The sequence below is a fragment of the Nerophis ophidion genome, linkage group LG11 (genome assembly GCF_033978795.1).
Source record: "Nerophis ophidion isolate RoL-2023_Sa linkage group LG11, RoL_Noph_v1.0, whole genome shotgun sequence".
NCBI classification, from domain to species: domain Eukaryota; kingdom Metazoa; phylum Chordata; class Actinopteri; order Syngnathiformes; family Syngnathidae; genus Nerophis; species Nerophis ophidion.
The window spans coordinates 60,384,263-60,401,278 of record NC_084621.1 but is presented as its reverse complement, the minus strand read 5'-3'; the positions used below and the strand labels follow the sequence as shown (position 1 = coordinate 60,401,278).

Below are 17,016 nucleotides of genomic sequence, written 5' to 3'. Positions count from 1 at the left end.
TTTTTCAGTGACGTACCCCCTGTGAACCTTTTTTTAATTCAAGCATTTTTGGTTGACAAAAAGAGATAAAGACGTCAAATACAGCACCATGTCAATAGTTTCTGATTTATAAAATTGTATAACAGTGCAAAATATTGCTCATTTGTAGTGGTCTTTCTTGAACTATTTGGAAAAAAGGATGTAAAAATAACTAAAAACTTGTTGAAAAATAAACAAGTGATTCAATTATAAATAAAGATTTCTACACATAGAACTAATCATCAACTTAAAGTGCCCTCTTTGGGGATTGTAATAGAGATTCATCTGGATTCTTGAACTTCATTCTAAACATTTTTTCACAAAAAAAAAAAAAAATCTTTACCATCAATATTTATGGAACATGTCCACATAAAATCTAGCTGTCAACACTGAATATTCCATTGTTGCATTTCTTTACACAGTTTATGAACTTACATTTATATTTTGTTGAAGTATTATTCAATAAATATATTTATAAAGGATTTCTGAATTTTTGCTATTTTTAGAATACGGTATTTCCTTGAATTGCCGCCGGGGCGCTAATTAATTCAAAACCTTTTGTCGCTCCTGCGCTTACCAAAGGCATGCGGTAAAAGTAAGCATGCGCTAATTATTTTAAAACCTCTTCTCACTCCGGCACTTACCAAAAGTATGCAGTAAAAATTTGAGTGTGATGTAAGCTTGGACCTTAAATCCTACTGAACTTCTTCCCTTTATGCAATTTCAAATTACTGGTATTGAAATCAGCCTCCTCCATTTTGAACATGATGACAGGGGAAGTGTCACTCGTGACATCACAAGTTTGAACAGGCGGTAATACTAAGCATGGGCTAATTATTTTGGGAAGCCGGCAGTAATTCAAGGCAGGCGCATACTATATGCCCTGCGACAATTCAAGGAAATACGGTATTTCTTAAAAATCTCACGTACCCCTTGGCATACCTTCATACCCCCAGGGGTACGCGTACCCCCCATTTGAGAACCACAGCTGTACAGTACACGTCTTTGCAAAACAATAAACAGTGTGCGTGCTGCAGTGCTTAATTCATTGTCTGCATTATTAGATTTACATTCCAGAAGCCCAAGAAAAAGAATAGAGACAGTTGTTTTTTGTCTTCCCTTCACTGGAATTCACCGCTGCATTGTTATTTCCTGTACTGCAACCACCTCAGCAAAGTCAAAAGAGAAACACATTTTTCCACATGTATATTAAACTACAATTGAGCTGTGGCTACGGTATTATAAAACATACATCTGTGAAATACATAAAGAATTATAGACTTGATCGTGTCTATTTTCTATAGGTACAGTGTATATACAATGATAAAAGCAATGAGAATTTTTTTCAAACGAATATCCTCTTACATATTGAATTTTGTCATTGGAGACCGCGTGGAGCAGGTGAGATGTGAAAAAAAATAGCATGTAACCACTTACTGGTTTTACTTAATCACATTTTGTCTGCATGGAAAATGGGAAACACATGGGAACCCTGCAAAAACCATTAGGATACACCAAAAAACATGATACCGCTTAGCACACAATATAACATTTTAAATCTTAATAAAATAGTTTGACTTGAAAGACCAGGAAACAGTGGCAAACGTACCAGTTTCCAAGACCTTTTAGCGTCTTAAATGGCTTCACAAGCTGATTGTCATTTCAACGTTTTAAACAGGGATGTAAAAGTTGGCCTTTTTCGGGTTTTGGGTTGCAGCAAGTTGAAATGTGTCAATGTAAATGATTTTATGGGTAATAGGAGGTGAGTGGAAGGCAGCAAATGTAGCTGGCTGTGGGTGGAGGATTTTGGCAGCCCAGAGTCTGGTCAAGTCATGCTTCCCTTGCACTCATAAAAATGTACCTGAGAAGGAGTTTTGGTTTCTGCTGGTTTTCATTGTAGCCTTAATTGCTCTTGATTTGTGTTCAGAGTTGGTCTGGAAGCTGTATTTAGCTTGTAGACTGCAGCACATGTCATGTTTTAAGCTCTGGGTCGGTTTTACATGAATGAAAGACCGAACGTTAACTTGAACAAAGTAAATAGTTCACCCTAATGACGCTAGTATGATTACAATACCTTAACACGAACAAATATGTATGAAAACACTCCTACAGACATCACACATGGGACGGTTTGGTAAATATGAATTGTTTTAGTTATATTGTAAAACTTATAAAATGTTGCTTGGAGGGATGACAAACCCGTGGCATAAACTACGAATTCACCGAACTTATTGGATGTATCTTCAGTTGTGAAAAAAAACCCACAAAACTTTAAGAAACACTACAAGAAATCAAGAAAAATAAATTATGGTAGTCTGTAACAGTTTGATTTTCAGATTAAGCAGAGTGAATAATAAACTCTCTTTGAACCACATCTAAACTACTGTAATATCATCTGGTGTAACATCTTCCCTACCTACCTTCACAAATTAGAATCCATGCAAAAGAAAATTATACGGGCCCGGTCATGGTCCAAGTTTAATGCCCCCACCCGTCATCTATTTCATAAATATCATCTCTTAAGACTGTCAGAGTTCAATATTTATCAAAATGCTTGTTTAACCTATCAAGTCATTTACAAGCTGAATCTTAGGCTCTGTAGTTTGGTTCCCATCTACCATCCCCAGCATGCCCACAAAACTCGTAACTTAGATCTGATAACAGGTAAACATCGTCTACTGGCTTGTACCGCTCTCAGTTTTGTATGCAGGGGACCAAAGATTTGGAACCAGCTTAATGAGAGCCTCAAGATGCTGTATCCATTCTCCAACTTCAAAAAGAAACTGAAAACTTACCTATTAACCACCTATCTCTAATGCCTCATGTGGGGTAGACTACTGTTGGGTTTTGCATGGTTGTATTAATGTATGTATGTATGTGTATGCTTGCTTTGGTACTACTATCTTGTGTTTATTAGATAGCATTGTTGTTGTTTTGTTTTTGTTTTTTGTTGTTGTGCTTGCTACTATGTTTCATCTTTCAATATATATACTGTCTTCTGGACCCCCTGTCAAAGCTTCTTTTAGCTTACTTGGGGGACCCTTTCACGTACCAACATCTTTAAATGATGACCTTTCACCACTACTGTAATTGTTATATGGTATTGTGAATAAACTTCAATCAATCAATCAATGTTTATTTATATAGCCCCAAATCACAAATGTCTCAAAGGACTGCACAAATCATTACGACTACAACATCCTCGGAAGAACCCACAAAAGGGCAAGGAAAACTCACACCCAGTGGGCAGGGAGAATTCACATTCAGTGGGACGCCAGTGACAATGCTGACTATGAGAAACCTTGGAGAGGACCTCAGATGTGGGCAACCCCCCCCCCCTCTAGGGGACCGAAAGCAATGGATGTCGAGCGGGTCTAACATGATACTGTGAAAGTTCAATCCATAGTGGCTCCAAGACAGCAGTGAGAGTCCCGTCCACAGGAAACCATCTCAAGCGGATCAGCAGCGTAGAGATGTCCCCAACCGATACAGGCGAGCGGTCCATCCTGGGTCCCGACGAGCGGTCCATCCTGGGTCTCGACTCTGGACTTGAAACTAAACTAAATAAAGTACTTTCTATTCTATTCTATGAATCACGCAATCATGAGGAAAAATAAAATGCGGAATCATAAAACACAAACAAACCTACAAAACACCACTAGTACTTTGCTGCACCACCTCTGGCTTTTATAACAGCTAGCATGCACTTAACGAGTGACAAACAGTACTCTTCCTCAATCTTGCTCCATCTTTTTCCGATTGCTGTTGTCAGACGAGTTTTGCAGGACCAGTTTATTCAATTTTCACCACCGATTTTTAAGTTGGATTGACTTATTCAAAAAACTTTAAAATGAAATAACACGCCTTAGTCTGCATGAACAGTATTCCAAGCCATGGTACTACTCAAAAGCAATTCAAGTTCTAAAAATGCTGGCCCAGTCGTTTTCTACATATTGTAAAGTACAGTACCGTAACTCTGCCGTTGTATTTCCAAAGACAAACACTGTATAACACACCACATTAATTCAAAATCTAGCTGTCACAAAAGATTGTTGATGTGTGAGAAAGAGGACATTTGAAAATGTTTTATGTGGTTCCTGAAGTAGACGAGTGGCCTTTACACAAGTTATCTGCCCTGCAGGGCTGTCATACTGAAGTACATACCAGGCCTCTTTCTTAATAAGTCCTCATTCGGGGTTCTTCACTGATGTTTGCATGGACCCTGTCTTTCATAAGTACAATGCTTAAGGCTCAGTGGGATCTTCACTTAGATTGTCAGAAGTGGGAATTGTGGACTTGTTTTGCTTCACATAATATATATTCTGTGGCTGAAACCAAAAACGATCTGGTATATCAAATACTAGGAGTGGCTCTTCAAATGGCATGCACGCCTCTCTGCAGTTTTCAGCATGGTAAACCTCGAATACGTAATCTCACAATGACCACTTTTTTACTCATTTTATGTTCATGTGGGTCATTTCTGTTTCAACATGACTGACAGAATAAAATAGTAACAAAACAGAAACCACAAGGGTTGAGGCATCAGATGATTCGTGGGGAATGACAGCAAAGACAAGATGGGCATGTGTCCAATGGCAGGTGTGCTAGAAGGTTTTTGCTGTTTTTTTCCAAGTTCTTCCAGTTTTTGTATGATTTGAACACATATTTTTCAGAGGTTTGTGCTGGTTTTCGTCGTGGTTATTGTACGGCAAAAAACAGTCCATTCGCAGTCCTATAATTCCACAGATTTAGTTGCTGAACAAATAATTAAAAACAAGGACTTTTTATTGAGGCAGCATGGTGGAACAGGGGGTTAATGTGTGGGCCTCACAATATGAAGGTCCTGGGTTGGATTCTGGGTTTGGGATCTTTGCATATTCTCCCCGTGACTGTGTGGGTTCTTTCCAAGTACTCCGGCTTCCTCCCACCTCCAAAGACATGCACCTGGGGATAGGTTGATTGGCAACAGTAAATGGTCCCTGGTGTGTGAATTTGAGTGTGAACGTTGTCTCTCTATCGGTGTTGGCCCTGCAATGAGGGCAAACGGTAGAAAATGGAATGGATGGACTTTTTTTTTATTGAGTATGGCTGCACTAATACGCCACCATTGGATAAAGAAAGTTGCAGAATTAAAAAAATAACTTGTAAAGTCCAAAAGTTACCATGAATTGATTAACCTGGACCCCAACTTAAAGAAGTGGAAAAACTTATTCGGGTGTTACCATTTAGTGGTCAATTGTATGGAATATGTACTGTACTGTGCAATCTACTAATAAAAGTCTCAATCAATCAATCAAATCACAAGATTGTAATGTAAAGGTCAATAGTGGTTACAGCTGGCTCTGGTATGCAAAAAACAAAGGGGAGTCGAAACCGAAGTTAAAAGTTCACAAAATAATATTCAATTCAACAAAAAGGAGGGTGACGGTTTAACAAAAAGACACAACTCACAAATGTACAAAGCAAGCTAATGTGCAAAAAAGAAGGCTCAGCACAGCACAGAGTGAGGTCTTGGGGATCACAGCTGATATCCACTCCTAGCTGATTAAGTCAAACTAGATGCAGGTGTGAAACCTGCAAACACAGAGGGAGAGGAGGTGGCCAAGAAGGCCTCCACTCTGAACCCAGGCCCACAAGGCTCTCACAAGGCCTGGGTCATATAACAGCGTTAACGCAGGTCGCAAGGAAATGGTTTAAAGGGGAACATTATCACAATTTCAAAAGGGTTAAAAACAATAAAAATCAGTTCCCAGTGGCTTGTTGTATTTTTTTATGTTTTTTTTTTAATTTTACCAGTCCCAGAATATCCCTAAATAAAGCTTTAAAGTGCCTTATTTTCGCTATCTTCGAAACCACTATCCATTTCCCTGTGACGTCATACAGTGCTGCCAATACAAACAACATGGCGGTTATCACAGCAAGATATAGCGACATTAGCCCGGATTCAGACTCGGATTTCAGCGTCTTAAGCGATTCAACAGATTACGCATGTATTGAAACAGATGGTCGGAGTATGGAGGCAGATAGCGAAAACGAAATTGAAGAAGAAATTGAAGCTATTGAGCGAATAGCTATTGACGCTATTCGGCCATAGCGTGGGTGTACCTAATGAAGTGGCCCATAGCATGGCTGCCTTATTAGCATCGCCGGTAAAATATGCGGACCAAATGATCAGGACTTTCGCATCTTGTGACACTGGAGCAACTTAAATCCGTCGATTGGTAAGTGTTTGTTTCGCATTAAATGTGGGTATCTAGTTTCAAATGTACATACAGCTAGCATAAATAGCATGTTAGCATCGATTAGCATAGCATGTTAGCATCGATTAGCTGGCAGTCATGCCGTGACCAAATATGTCTGATTAGCACATAAGTCAACAACATCAACAAAACTCACCTTTGTGATTTCGTTGACTTAATCGTTGCAAATGCATCTGCAGGTTATCCATACATCTCTGTGCCATGTCTGTCTTAGCATCGCCGGTCAAATGTGAAGACACTCTGGTACATTTATGGGGGTCTGGCGGCAGATTTTTTGCCAGTGGAGCAAATTGAATCCCTCCCTGTTAGTGTTGTTACACCCTCTGACAACACACCGACGAGGCATGATGTCTCCAAGGTTCCAAAAAATTGTTGAAAAAACGGAAAATAACAGAGCTGAGACCCGGTGTTTGTAATGTGAACATGAATATGGTGGGTGTGTTACCTCGGTGATGTCACGTTCTGACGTCATCGCTGAAAGACCGATAAACAGAAAGGCATTTAATTTGCCAAAATACACCCATTTAGAGTTCGGAAATCGGTTAAAAAAATACATGGTCTTTTTTCTGCAACATCAAGGTATATATTGACGCTTGCATAGGTCTGGTGATAATGTTCCCCTTTAGGGAAGACCCAGTACAGTTAATGTATGTGACTTGTACCTGCTGCTGTAGTTTACCGTTTAGAGATAGACCATGATCCTGTTTTCATCTTTTTTGACCTACATAGTTTGTTACAATTGTGTAAAATAGTAAAGTTCATGCATTTTTAAGTTTGCCCACAAATCAGCTTTGGATCGCTCTGCATGCTGTGTTTTAGAGTCCATCCATCCATCCATTCATTTTTCCATCCATCCATTTTTCTACCGCTTATTCCCTCTGGGGTCGCGGGGGGCGCTGGTGCCTATTTCAGCTACAATCGGGCGGAAGGCGGGTTACACTCTGGACAAGTCGCCACCTCACCGCAGGGCCTGTTTCAGAGTCTTCTTTATTAAATTGGGCTTGAACTGATCTTAATGCGTGCCGAACTTACTGATGTGAGCATGCCCATGTAAAGGTTCAGCTCTGCTTTGGAAGTCAGATTCGGAGCCAACACAAACTGCCATATTTCGTTTAAAAAAAAGTTAAATACACAAATGGTTTTCGGAGGATGCAGAAAATGCAGAAAACTATTAGGATCAACAAAGATCTACAGAGCTTTCTCTGCGGGTAATCTGCTCAATTGGTCAAAATCTAATCAAAGGCATAGATTTCCTTTTTGAAGTGATTTTTCAGTTGCATGTGTTTTAAAAACTACGGTATGTTGTCTGCTAACAGAAGTAAAACAAATAATGCAAGACAACTAAATATTTTGCTCATGCATTTTTGTACAAACAAATTATGAGGACAGCAGAATAGATTTCAAGTTATACTTCAATGTCAGTTCAATATCAGCCTTTTGATTCATATTTTAACTGAAACCTGCTGGCAGGTTTATGTGCACAAGCAGATACTGTTGGATACAAATTGGACCGTGCAACTCCAGACAGCCTCCTTCTTGACACACCTGTGACCTGTACCTCCAAACTTTCCCACTTACAAATACAAATGAATCTCCAAAAATCCGCTTCAGTTTGTCTCCACTTCATAGAGCCGTTTTTCCCTGTGTTGTCCCAGTTGCATCCTAAATTCAGGGAAAGCATCCAAATGTCACGGTATTGTATGTTTTATGTGATTCCAAATCACTGTGCAGTGCAAAGATTACCACTTGCCAACACAAATGTTAAACAACAAAGATTGAAATCAATCTTGTAGAAAAAAATTCAACAAAAACATTATAGTGAGTTCAATTTCCTTGTTGACTGACCAGCCAGCGATCTAAAAGGACCGCAGGCTCAAATTGTATTTTTCTATTATTTCAAGGTTACTATTGTTAGCAGACTGTTGATACTTATTGGGGTTGAGCTTGCTCTAAAGGAGTAGGAAAATTAGCTTTCCAGCCCCACAGTTCACTACTTTTGCCAAGCTGTCTTCCCTTTTCTGTCATTGTAGTATTCAAGAATCACACGGAAAAAGTTGACTCGAATAAGAAATAAGTCAATGAGATCCCCTGACTTTGAGGCAGACATGCTAACCACTACGCTACCCTGCTGTCCAAGTTTTAGATCATTGTGAGTTTTGCAGAAAAGATCATGGCATAAGCAAATGGAACATTGTCAAATATAAGACTTACTAGAATATAGAGGTGCTAAAAAAATCTATTGACACCTGAATCATGAGCCACGCATATTCCGATTCAAAATCGATTACATTTTTTGCTAAATAGATTTTTTATATAGTTTTTGAACAATCGATTTTCAAAAATTAGTTTTTTAGGGCATCTCTGCCTTATTTGCTACATGCATATGTCATAAGTCATCGGCTTGGTAGAGCTTTTGTAACCTGTTTTGAAAAGTTTTTATAATACATTTTATACCAATTAATATATTACGAGAATTGGTTTGAATCGAGAATCATGTTGATTCGAGAATTGATTCTGAATCAAATCATCACCCCAAAAATCCTATTGAATAATGAGTTTTCATAAGCCTCACAACCTAAGCGTTCCTTTCTTATGGATTGAGAAATGCTTAAATAAATAACCTGTTTATTATTATGTGTTCAACCAAATTATTAGATAATTCTACCAATAATGAACATATATAAATATATATTGTATATTGTTGTTTTAATCCAGGGGTGTCCAAAGTGCGGCCCCTGGGGCCATTTGCGGCCCGCAGCTAATCGTTTACCGGCCCGCCAAACATTCTGCAAAAATTGCAAAATTGATAGTATTGCAATAATTAAAAAAAAAAAAAAATAACATTTAAAAAAAATGGAATGAGGTGAAATCAAATGAGAAAAAGTGGCAATGTTGACACAAATCTCCCATGCAGGCAGTTTTTTTTTTTCTTTTGTCTTTATTTTTCTTATTTTTCCATTACTCAAAAAAAAAAGTTAAAAAAATCTATGTTATAATGAATTATTACTTAAAAATTATCACTTTAAAAGTTTTGTGTGGAATATATATTGCATATATTGGGTGGTTGCCATATAAAAACATCAACAATTTGACAAAAGATTATACAACAAACAAAATGATAGTTCAAACTTAAAATCGACAGATATAGCGGAAGTTGATCTTGAAATTTAAGTGTTAAAACTAAAAAAAAAAAAAAAACTAATAAAAATGCATCACTTTACGATTGGGGAACCTTTCGGATCTCACATATATTTAGTAGGATTTTATCAAACTTTTCACTGTGATTACTCAAAAATATTAAATAATTAAAATCAATGGTGTCCTGCAATATTGATCTTTGAGGGCTTTAATTGCTAAATAAAGGAACTCTCCTGTAGGAATCAATAAGGTACTATCTATCCATCCATCTATCTATCTATCTATCTATCTATCTATCTATCTATCTATCTATCTATCTATCTATCTATCTATCTATCTATCTATCTATATATCTATCTATCTATGTATCTATCTATCTATCTATCTATCGATCTAAATACTGCATATTTCAGTTTTACAATAAAAAACAAAGTTGTCTTTGACAGAAAAGACATAAAACCTTATTTGTTTTACTTTATATCAAACTCAAGTTGATATAGAGATTTACTGTAAGCATTAAATTAAAAAAAATAATAATAATTTCACTTATTTTTAACATTTTAGTGACTGAGACCCTCTATGCTCCCCAGGAGCCCTAAGGATAAAAAAAAAAATAAATCATATATTTTGTTATGGTTTGAAAATTAAAAATATCAAAATGGCGCCCGCATGCTTAAATTTTTCCATGTGCGGCCCTCTGTGGAAAAAGTTTGGACACCCCTGTTTTAATCCATACTTCCTTTTAAGAGTGTCGATGAAAATGTATCATTATTGTATTTGTAAACTCAGATTTTCTAAGACCTTTTGCAGGTCAGGTGACTGGAAGTACTTTTGATAATTCACCATGTTTTCACGTTAACAAGCATCTGGACTACCTAAAACATAATTTGCTTTGGCATAAATATGCTTAGATTGACAGTTAAAAGTCAATCCCAGTGTTCAGTCTGAGACTTTACCAACTTTTCACTTTGACATCATGTTCGACTGAGTGTCGACCGCGGATGAACAATCATCCGTTTAGGTGACATATAAGCTTGAACCTTCAAAGAACCTTTTCAATCAATGGGCTGTGGTTGTACGCCTCATCCTTTGAGACTATTCAAAGACATATTCTGAATAACACTTCATATAACTTTCATCCACCATGGCTGCAGGAAAATGAGTGTATATTGGCAAAGTAAGAATGCATTGCTAAAGACTTCCCTTACACCAAATCCAAAAAGGACGATACCTCTGTATCCGCTGACTGACTTTCACATGATTACAAAACTGATGCTTGCATTGACATTACACTCACTTTCGTCTGGGTCAGTCTGTGAATAAATCCAATTTTCTGATGAAAAAATATGTGCTCTGTATCTAAGGGTTTGTCCAGTTGGCTTGCGCAGTATTTTATTAAGCATCGTGGCAATGAGGTGGCGACTTATCCAGGGTGTACCACGCCTTCCGCCCGATTGTAGCTGAGATAGGCTCCAGCGTCCCTTGCAACCCTGAAGGGAATAAGAGGTAGAAAAAAGGATGGATGGGTACCGTAGGTCGCCGAGTTGGATCAGCACTGTTGCATGGTCACTACTTGTGATATTTTAGACTTTTTTAAGTTAAATATACTTTTCTCTAATTTGAAAGGATTGGAATTGCCCAAGGACTTTTTTTCCGGTGAATGCAGTGCGAAGGAGATTACATAGAAAGTCACATATTGCGGAAAACGTATTGTGGAGAAAGACTGTATTTTTATTGGATTCTTTGTGTTCCGCAGGCAATTTGTGCCAAGAAAAGAGTAACTGTGGCTTTTTAGGCTTTCAACGACTCCCTTAACACAATTGTTGTGGACGCCGGCTCTGACCAGAACTAAAGCAGTAATCCCATTCATAACTAACTAATTAGAGCAGAAACTAAGTTTTGCATGAGTGACAAACTGCATTTGACTATGTTTTCCTTTTATTACACTGCAAAAACTAAAATCTAAGTAAGATTGTATATCTCACATAAAGTTGATATTTGCTTATTTTCTGTCTGATAAGCTAATTCTTCTCACTAAGCAGATTTTATGTTAGAGAGTTTTACTCGTTTTAAGTGTTTTGATCCTATATGATCTCAGTAAGATATTACAGCTTGTTGCTGAGATTTTATGACCTATATTGAGTAAAACATGCTTGAAACTAGAATATCATTGATTGATTTTTGATTGATTGAAACTTTTATTAGTAGATTGCACAGTTCAGTACATATTCCGTGCAATTGACCACTAAATGGTAACACCCAAATAAGTTTTTCAACTTTTTTAAATTGTGGTCCGCGTTAATCAATTCATGGTAATCAACTGTTGCAGAGCTGTGTCGTCAACTCACAAGTATAAGATTACTTTTTCAAAGTAAGAATTTCTCATTTTATGCATGTAATAAAAAAATCATGATTTTGACAACATGTTGTCTCATAATTAAAACAGATGACGGCCAAATGGATTTTGCAGTTTTATTTTTAATGAAACAATAGAAAATACGTCCTCATATAGTAGTACAGTAAATTGACAGTTAATATTTAAACATTTAACATGTGACATTTCAAACTATTTTGAACAGAAATAGTTCATGCACATTCAGGTAAATTATTCAAAATTACAATTAAAAAAAAAAAATGTTCTGGGGGCCAGGCTGTAAATAAATGTAATGCCGAGTGCATATCATTTTGTCAAGATAATGGCACTAGCATTTACTTAATTTAAGAATATTTTTCAACATATTGAGAAAAAAACATCCGATATTTGTTTTTTTTCTATTAAGAAAAGTGCACTAGTTATTAGTGAGAATATACTTATTTTAAGGAATTTTTGGGCTTATTGAGGTTAGCTAATTTTACCTGTTTTGGAAAGTCTTGACAAGCCAAATTTTATTGTTCTATTGGCAGATAATTTTGCTTAGTTCAAGTAAAATACCCCTCATTTTTATATATTTTTATCTTGTTTTTGAACACCGACTTTTTGCAGTGTACTCATTGGTCACTTTAGGTGTGCGTATTTGTATCAAAAATGTATTGAAAAGTCAAACTTGACCACTGTTCTTCCGGACTATAAGTCACACTTTTCATTGATTAGCTCGTCAGGTGCGACTTCTTATATATGTCAAACTACATACAGTATATATATGTAGGTGGTTGGCGTGGTCATGGAGTTCTGTGCACATACACGTTGGCCTCAGGCGTGGGCGTGTGCTTCAAGAGCTGCTGTTGCTGGGACGGCGTGGCGCGGTTGGAAGGGTGGCTGTGCCAGCAACCTGAGGGTTCCCGGTTCAATCCCCACCTTCTACCATCCTAGTCACGTCCGTTGTGCCCTAGAGCAAGACACGTCACCCTTGCTCCTGATGGGTCCTGGTTAGCGCCTTGCATGGCAGCTCCCACCCTCAGTGTGTGAATGTTTGTGTGAATGTGGAAATAGTTAGATTAGATTAGATAGTACTTTATTTATTCCGTCAGGAGAGTTCCTTCAGGAAAATTAAAATTTTCAGCACAATCCCATTCAAGATCAGACAAACATTACAGGGAGACAGAACAGGATCGCTGACGGGTCTGCCGGCTTCCACCGTCCCTTAAAAAAAACATGAAATACAGGGAAACAAGGGGGGGTGGTTTGGGGGAATGGGATAAAAAAAATAGAATATCATAATAACATAAAAAAATTGGTCTTAGCCTGGGCCCTGGAGAGGGGGTGCAGACTGAGGCCAAGGGAAAAAAACAACTCATAGCCATTGTACACATCCCTCTTACATGTGTGTAAGAGGGAAACATCAAACATCAAAGAACACAGAGGACATTAAAGACATTAAAGCAGCAGATACAAGCAGACACTTCTACATACAGCTATGAATAAAAAGCAAAATAAACATATCCACTGTGGTGGCCTCTGCGGTGTTCCACGGCATCGTCCGCTGAGGTGGAGGGAGCAGACCCAACAAAGCAACCAAGACAGCCGACTCCACTCTCGGCCAGTGTCCTTTCCGCATGGATGAGCGAGGATTAGTCCAAGGTGACTGAGGTGTCCGACACCCGCTCACCCAGCCAAGACAACGCGAAGCCTCTCCGTCCCAGCGCTTAGTGCTAGCTCCGCAGCCCTGTCCCCTCATCCACATCTCCTCCAGTCCCTCCAAACCGACTCCGGTGTGGCAGACACCCAGCAGCTGGTCTCCATGGCCAAAAGGCTCCTGGGAGGCAGATCCAGAAGTCCACAAAAAAAGCACCACAGAGGTCACGAAAGTGCCACCCTTTGTCACACAGTCCCAAAAGGCAAGGAAATATAATAACACATGAAAACAAGAGGGAAACACAAAAGGATGACACAAGAGCACAGAGCTCCTGCCAACAGCAGCCACTACAGCAGCGCCATCTTGGAAAAAAAAATAGGGTCAAAGCGCTTTGAGTTCCTTAAAAAAAAGGTAGAAAAGCGCTATACAAGTATTGACCATTTACCATTCTTCCGCCGTGCTGTTAAAGTGCTTGATTCAATATGCAGCAAAGCCTTCTTAAATGTTAATATTGCAGGCGATCACCCTAATTAATCGTAGCATAATCATTAATAAAATTTGACGAATTGTGCTGCCCTGAAACAATAATATCGATATACGATCCAATCCGTGGATTTTGTGAATCATTTAACCCCTAGTTAATAGAAAACTGGATTGGAATTTAATTTGGACTAAAGAAAGTAGACCATACAAATAAAAGTAACCTAACATTAATTGTCTAAGTTGAAAAGTACTTAGGCTGAGGGTCTTGTTGTTTGGTGTCGTTTGTGTTTAGTCTTTCAACTCCTTTGTTCATTACCTCTCTTTATGTCCTACAGCCACCTATGGAGGGTATCCCATCTGTAAAGGCTGCTCGGTGTGCTCTAGAGACAACGGCTGTGTGAACTGCCAGCCTAAACTCTTCCTGTTTCTGCGGCGAGAGAGGATGAGGCAGTATGGAGAGTGTGTTCATGAATGTCCAGCGGGATACTACGGCATGCGCAGCCCCGAACTCAACATGTGTTCCAGTAAGTCATATATTCTCTCTGCACGTTTACGCAGCAGTTTACCCCCACCTCTTTTCTCCACACCACCTCATTTTCCTTTAGACATACATTCCCTTCAAAGTTTGATTTTTTTACTGGACGGCCGCAGATCTACATTTTATTTTTTACACTTGCATTATAAAATATCTTTTAAGAACACTTTTGTTGAGGTTGTTTTGTACAGCTGCAATCATAATGCACAGTATTTCAAAATGAATATTCGGCTATGAAGTGTAAAAAGAAAACCCTTAGCCATGATACTCAATACAATTTGAGCTGCAACGATGATTTGGAATATTGGCATTACAACACAAAGCTAATATATTTGGGGTGTTGTCTGTGTCGACTTTCACCCGGCAGTCAAAGCCGTTTTCGACTTCCAGCACACAGTCAATTCTCAGCTGAATTTTCCAGATCAAATATATTTTGATTGGAGTTTGATAAGACATGGGACAAGTGTCACAAACAGAAAACTAAGATCGTATGGAAATGTTTTAGGAATACATTGTTTGACCCTTGGCACCAGTGCTTGGACTAAATCTGACCTATCTAAATTCTGAATATACTCTCATTTCTTGTAACTTCCATCATGCTCCTCCCCCTGGGTATCCCCCCGCAGACCCTGACATGCACCTCCAAAAATTCTACCTTTGCAACTAGGGAACGCGGACCGCAGAATTGTCAGCTTTTGCCAAAGAGGGTTACTGAGCACAGGAGAGCAGACGTTGTGCTTGAAATGCAGAAATGATTGTATGAGATAAAGCAACAGTGATTGAACATTTGCATGCAAGCGAATGTTTTGCCTCCTTATTACTTCGGTGCCCTCCAAAAATAATTACTGGAAGTGCCGTGTTTCAGCTTGTTCTGTTGTTGCATCCAGAATAAGTCACACAGCTTGACTATTATTGCCAATCTTGTGCTAACAACAGGTTAAATTCCAACACATTTTTTCTCGTGCACAGACATTTTTTTCTCTGACACCCAAAACTTCCTCATTGTCTGTCAAACGTCTTTCAGGCACGGTATGTTCACAATCACAAGAACACTGAACATCAATATCACATAAAAATAAACATTATCACCACCAAATCTTAATCCATCCATCCATCCATCATCTTCCGCTTATCCGAGGTTGGGTCGCGGGGGCAGCAGCCTAAGCAGGGAAGCCCAGCCTTCCCTATCTCCAGCCACTTCGTCTAGCTCTTCCCGGGGGATCCCGAGGCGTTCCCAGGCCAGCCGGGAGACATAGTCTTCCCAACGTGTCCTGGGTCTTCCCCGTGGCCTCCTACCAGCTGGACGTGCCCTAAACACCTCCCTAGGGAGGCGTTCGGGTGGCATCCTGACCAGATGCCCGAACCACCTCATCTGGCTCCTCTCGATGTGAAGGAGCAGCGGCTTTACTTTGAGTTCCTCCCGGATGGCAGAGCTTCTCACCCTATCTCTAAGGGAGAGCCCCGCCACACGGCGGAGGAAACTCATTTCGGCCGCTTGTACCCGTGATCTTATCCTTTCGGTCATGACCCAAAGCTCATGACCATAGGTGAGGATGGGAACGTAGATCGACCGGTAAATTGAGAGCTTTGCCTTCCGGCTCAGCTCCTTCTTCACCACAACGGATCGATACAACGTCCGCATTACTGAAGACGCCGCACCGATCCGCCTGTCGATCTCACGATCCACTCTTCCCCCACTCGTGAACAAGACTCCTAGGTACTTGAACTCCTCCACTTGGGGCAGGGTCTCCTCCCCAACCCGGAGATGGCACTCCACCCTTTTCCGGGCGAGAACCATGGACTCGGACTTGGAGGTGCTGATTCTCATTCCGGTCGCTTCACACTCGGCTGCGAACCGATCTTAATCAAATCTTAATCATAGTTTTTTGATAGTTGTGTTCATTTTCAATTACCAAGCTCTATCATTTTCAATTACTAAACTCTATCTAGCCCTAAGTCCTGAACAGCCGAATAGTCATACCGCGACTCGTTCAGTGGTTGCAAAGTCCAACTTTACAAACGTCTTTAGTTCCAGTGGCAACAAAGATGCCCATGTTGCAGTCATTGTCCACACTTCACAAGAAGGTAAATATTTAGTCAACAACAGCTGGGGTTGCTCCGTCAGGAGACACTGCCACTTTGTGTTTTGGAACAGAACAACAATTCTCAAGTCAGCTCGGACGGAAGAGCTATAAACCAACCAAGACGCCGTCAGAGGGGACGCAAGTTATGTGATGCAAGAGTATATTTTAGCCTTAAGCCAATGACCATGAACTGATACCTGCTCAGAGAAGAGGCAAAACATCTTCAAAGACGATCTGAACAGTCCAGTTGCGATGGATGGAATGTAATGAGAATTCAGTGACTCAAATGAATGAGAATATCCATCAACTTCCAACTTGAATCTCCTTAATATAATGAGCGTTCCTATCCAACACTGTGTAAACTATCATGTCTTATCTTATTTCAACACATAGTACATTGATCGTTGGGATAACCATCATGATGATACACATATGTTAGGGCTGGACGATCATGGCAAAAATAATAATCACGCTTATTTCGATTG

The 17,016-nt window shown here is 39.3% G+C and overlaps 1 protein-coding gene across 1 annotated transcript in view; it reads left to right on the top strand.

The window, feature by feature from the left end:
- Positions 1-17,016, top strand: part of rspo2 (R-spondin 2) — a 142,592-nt gene that overhangs the window by 52,039 nt on the left and 73,537 nt on the right. Inside the window, exon 3 of the mRNA XM_061914745.1 lies at positions 14,248-14,436. Within this exon, the coding sequence (XP_061770729.1) occupies positions 14,248-14,436 (189 nt within the window). The remainder of the gene's footprint in view (positions 1-14,247; positions 14,437-17,016) is intronic.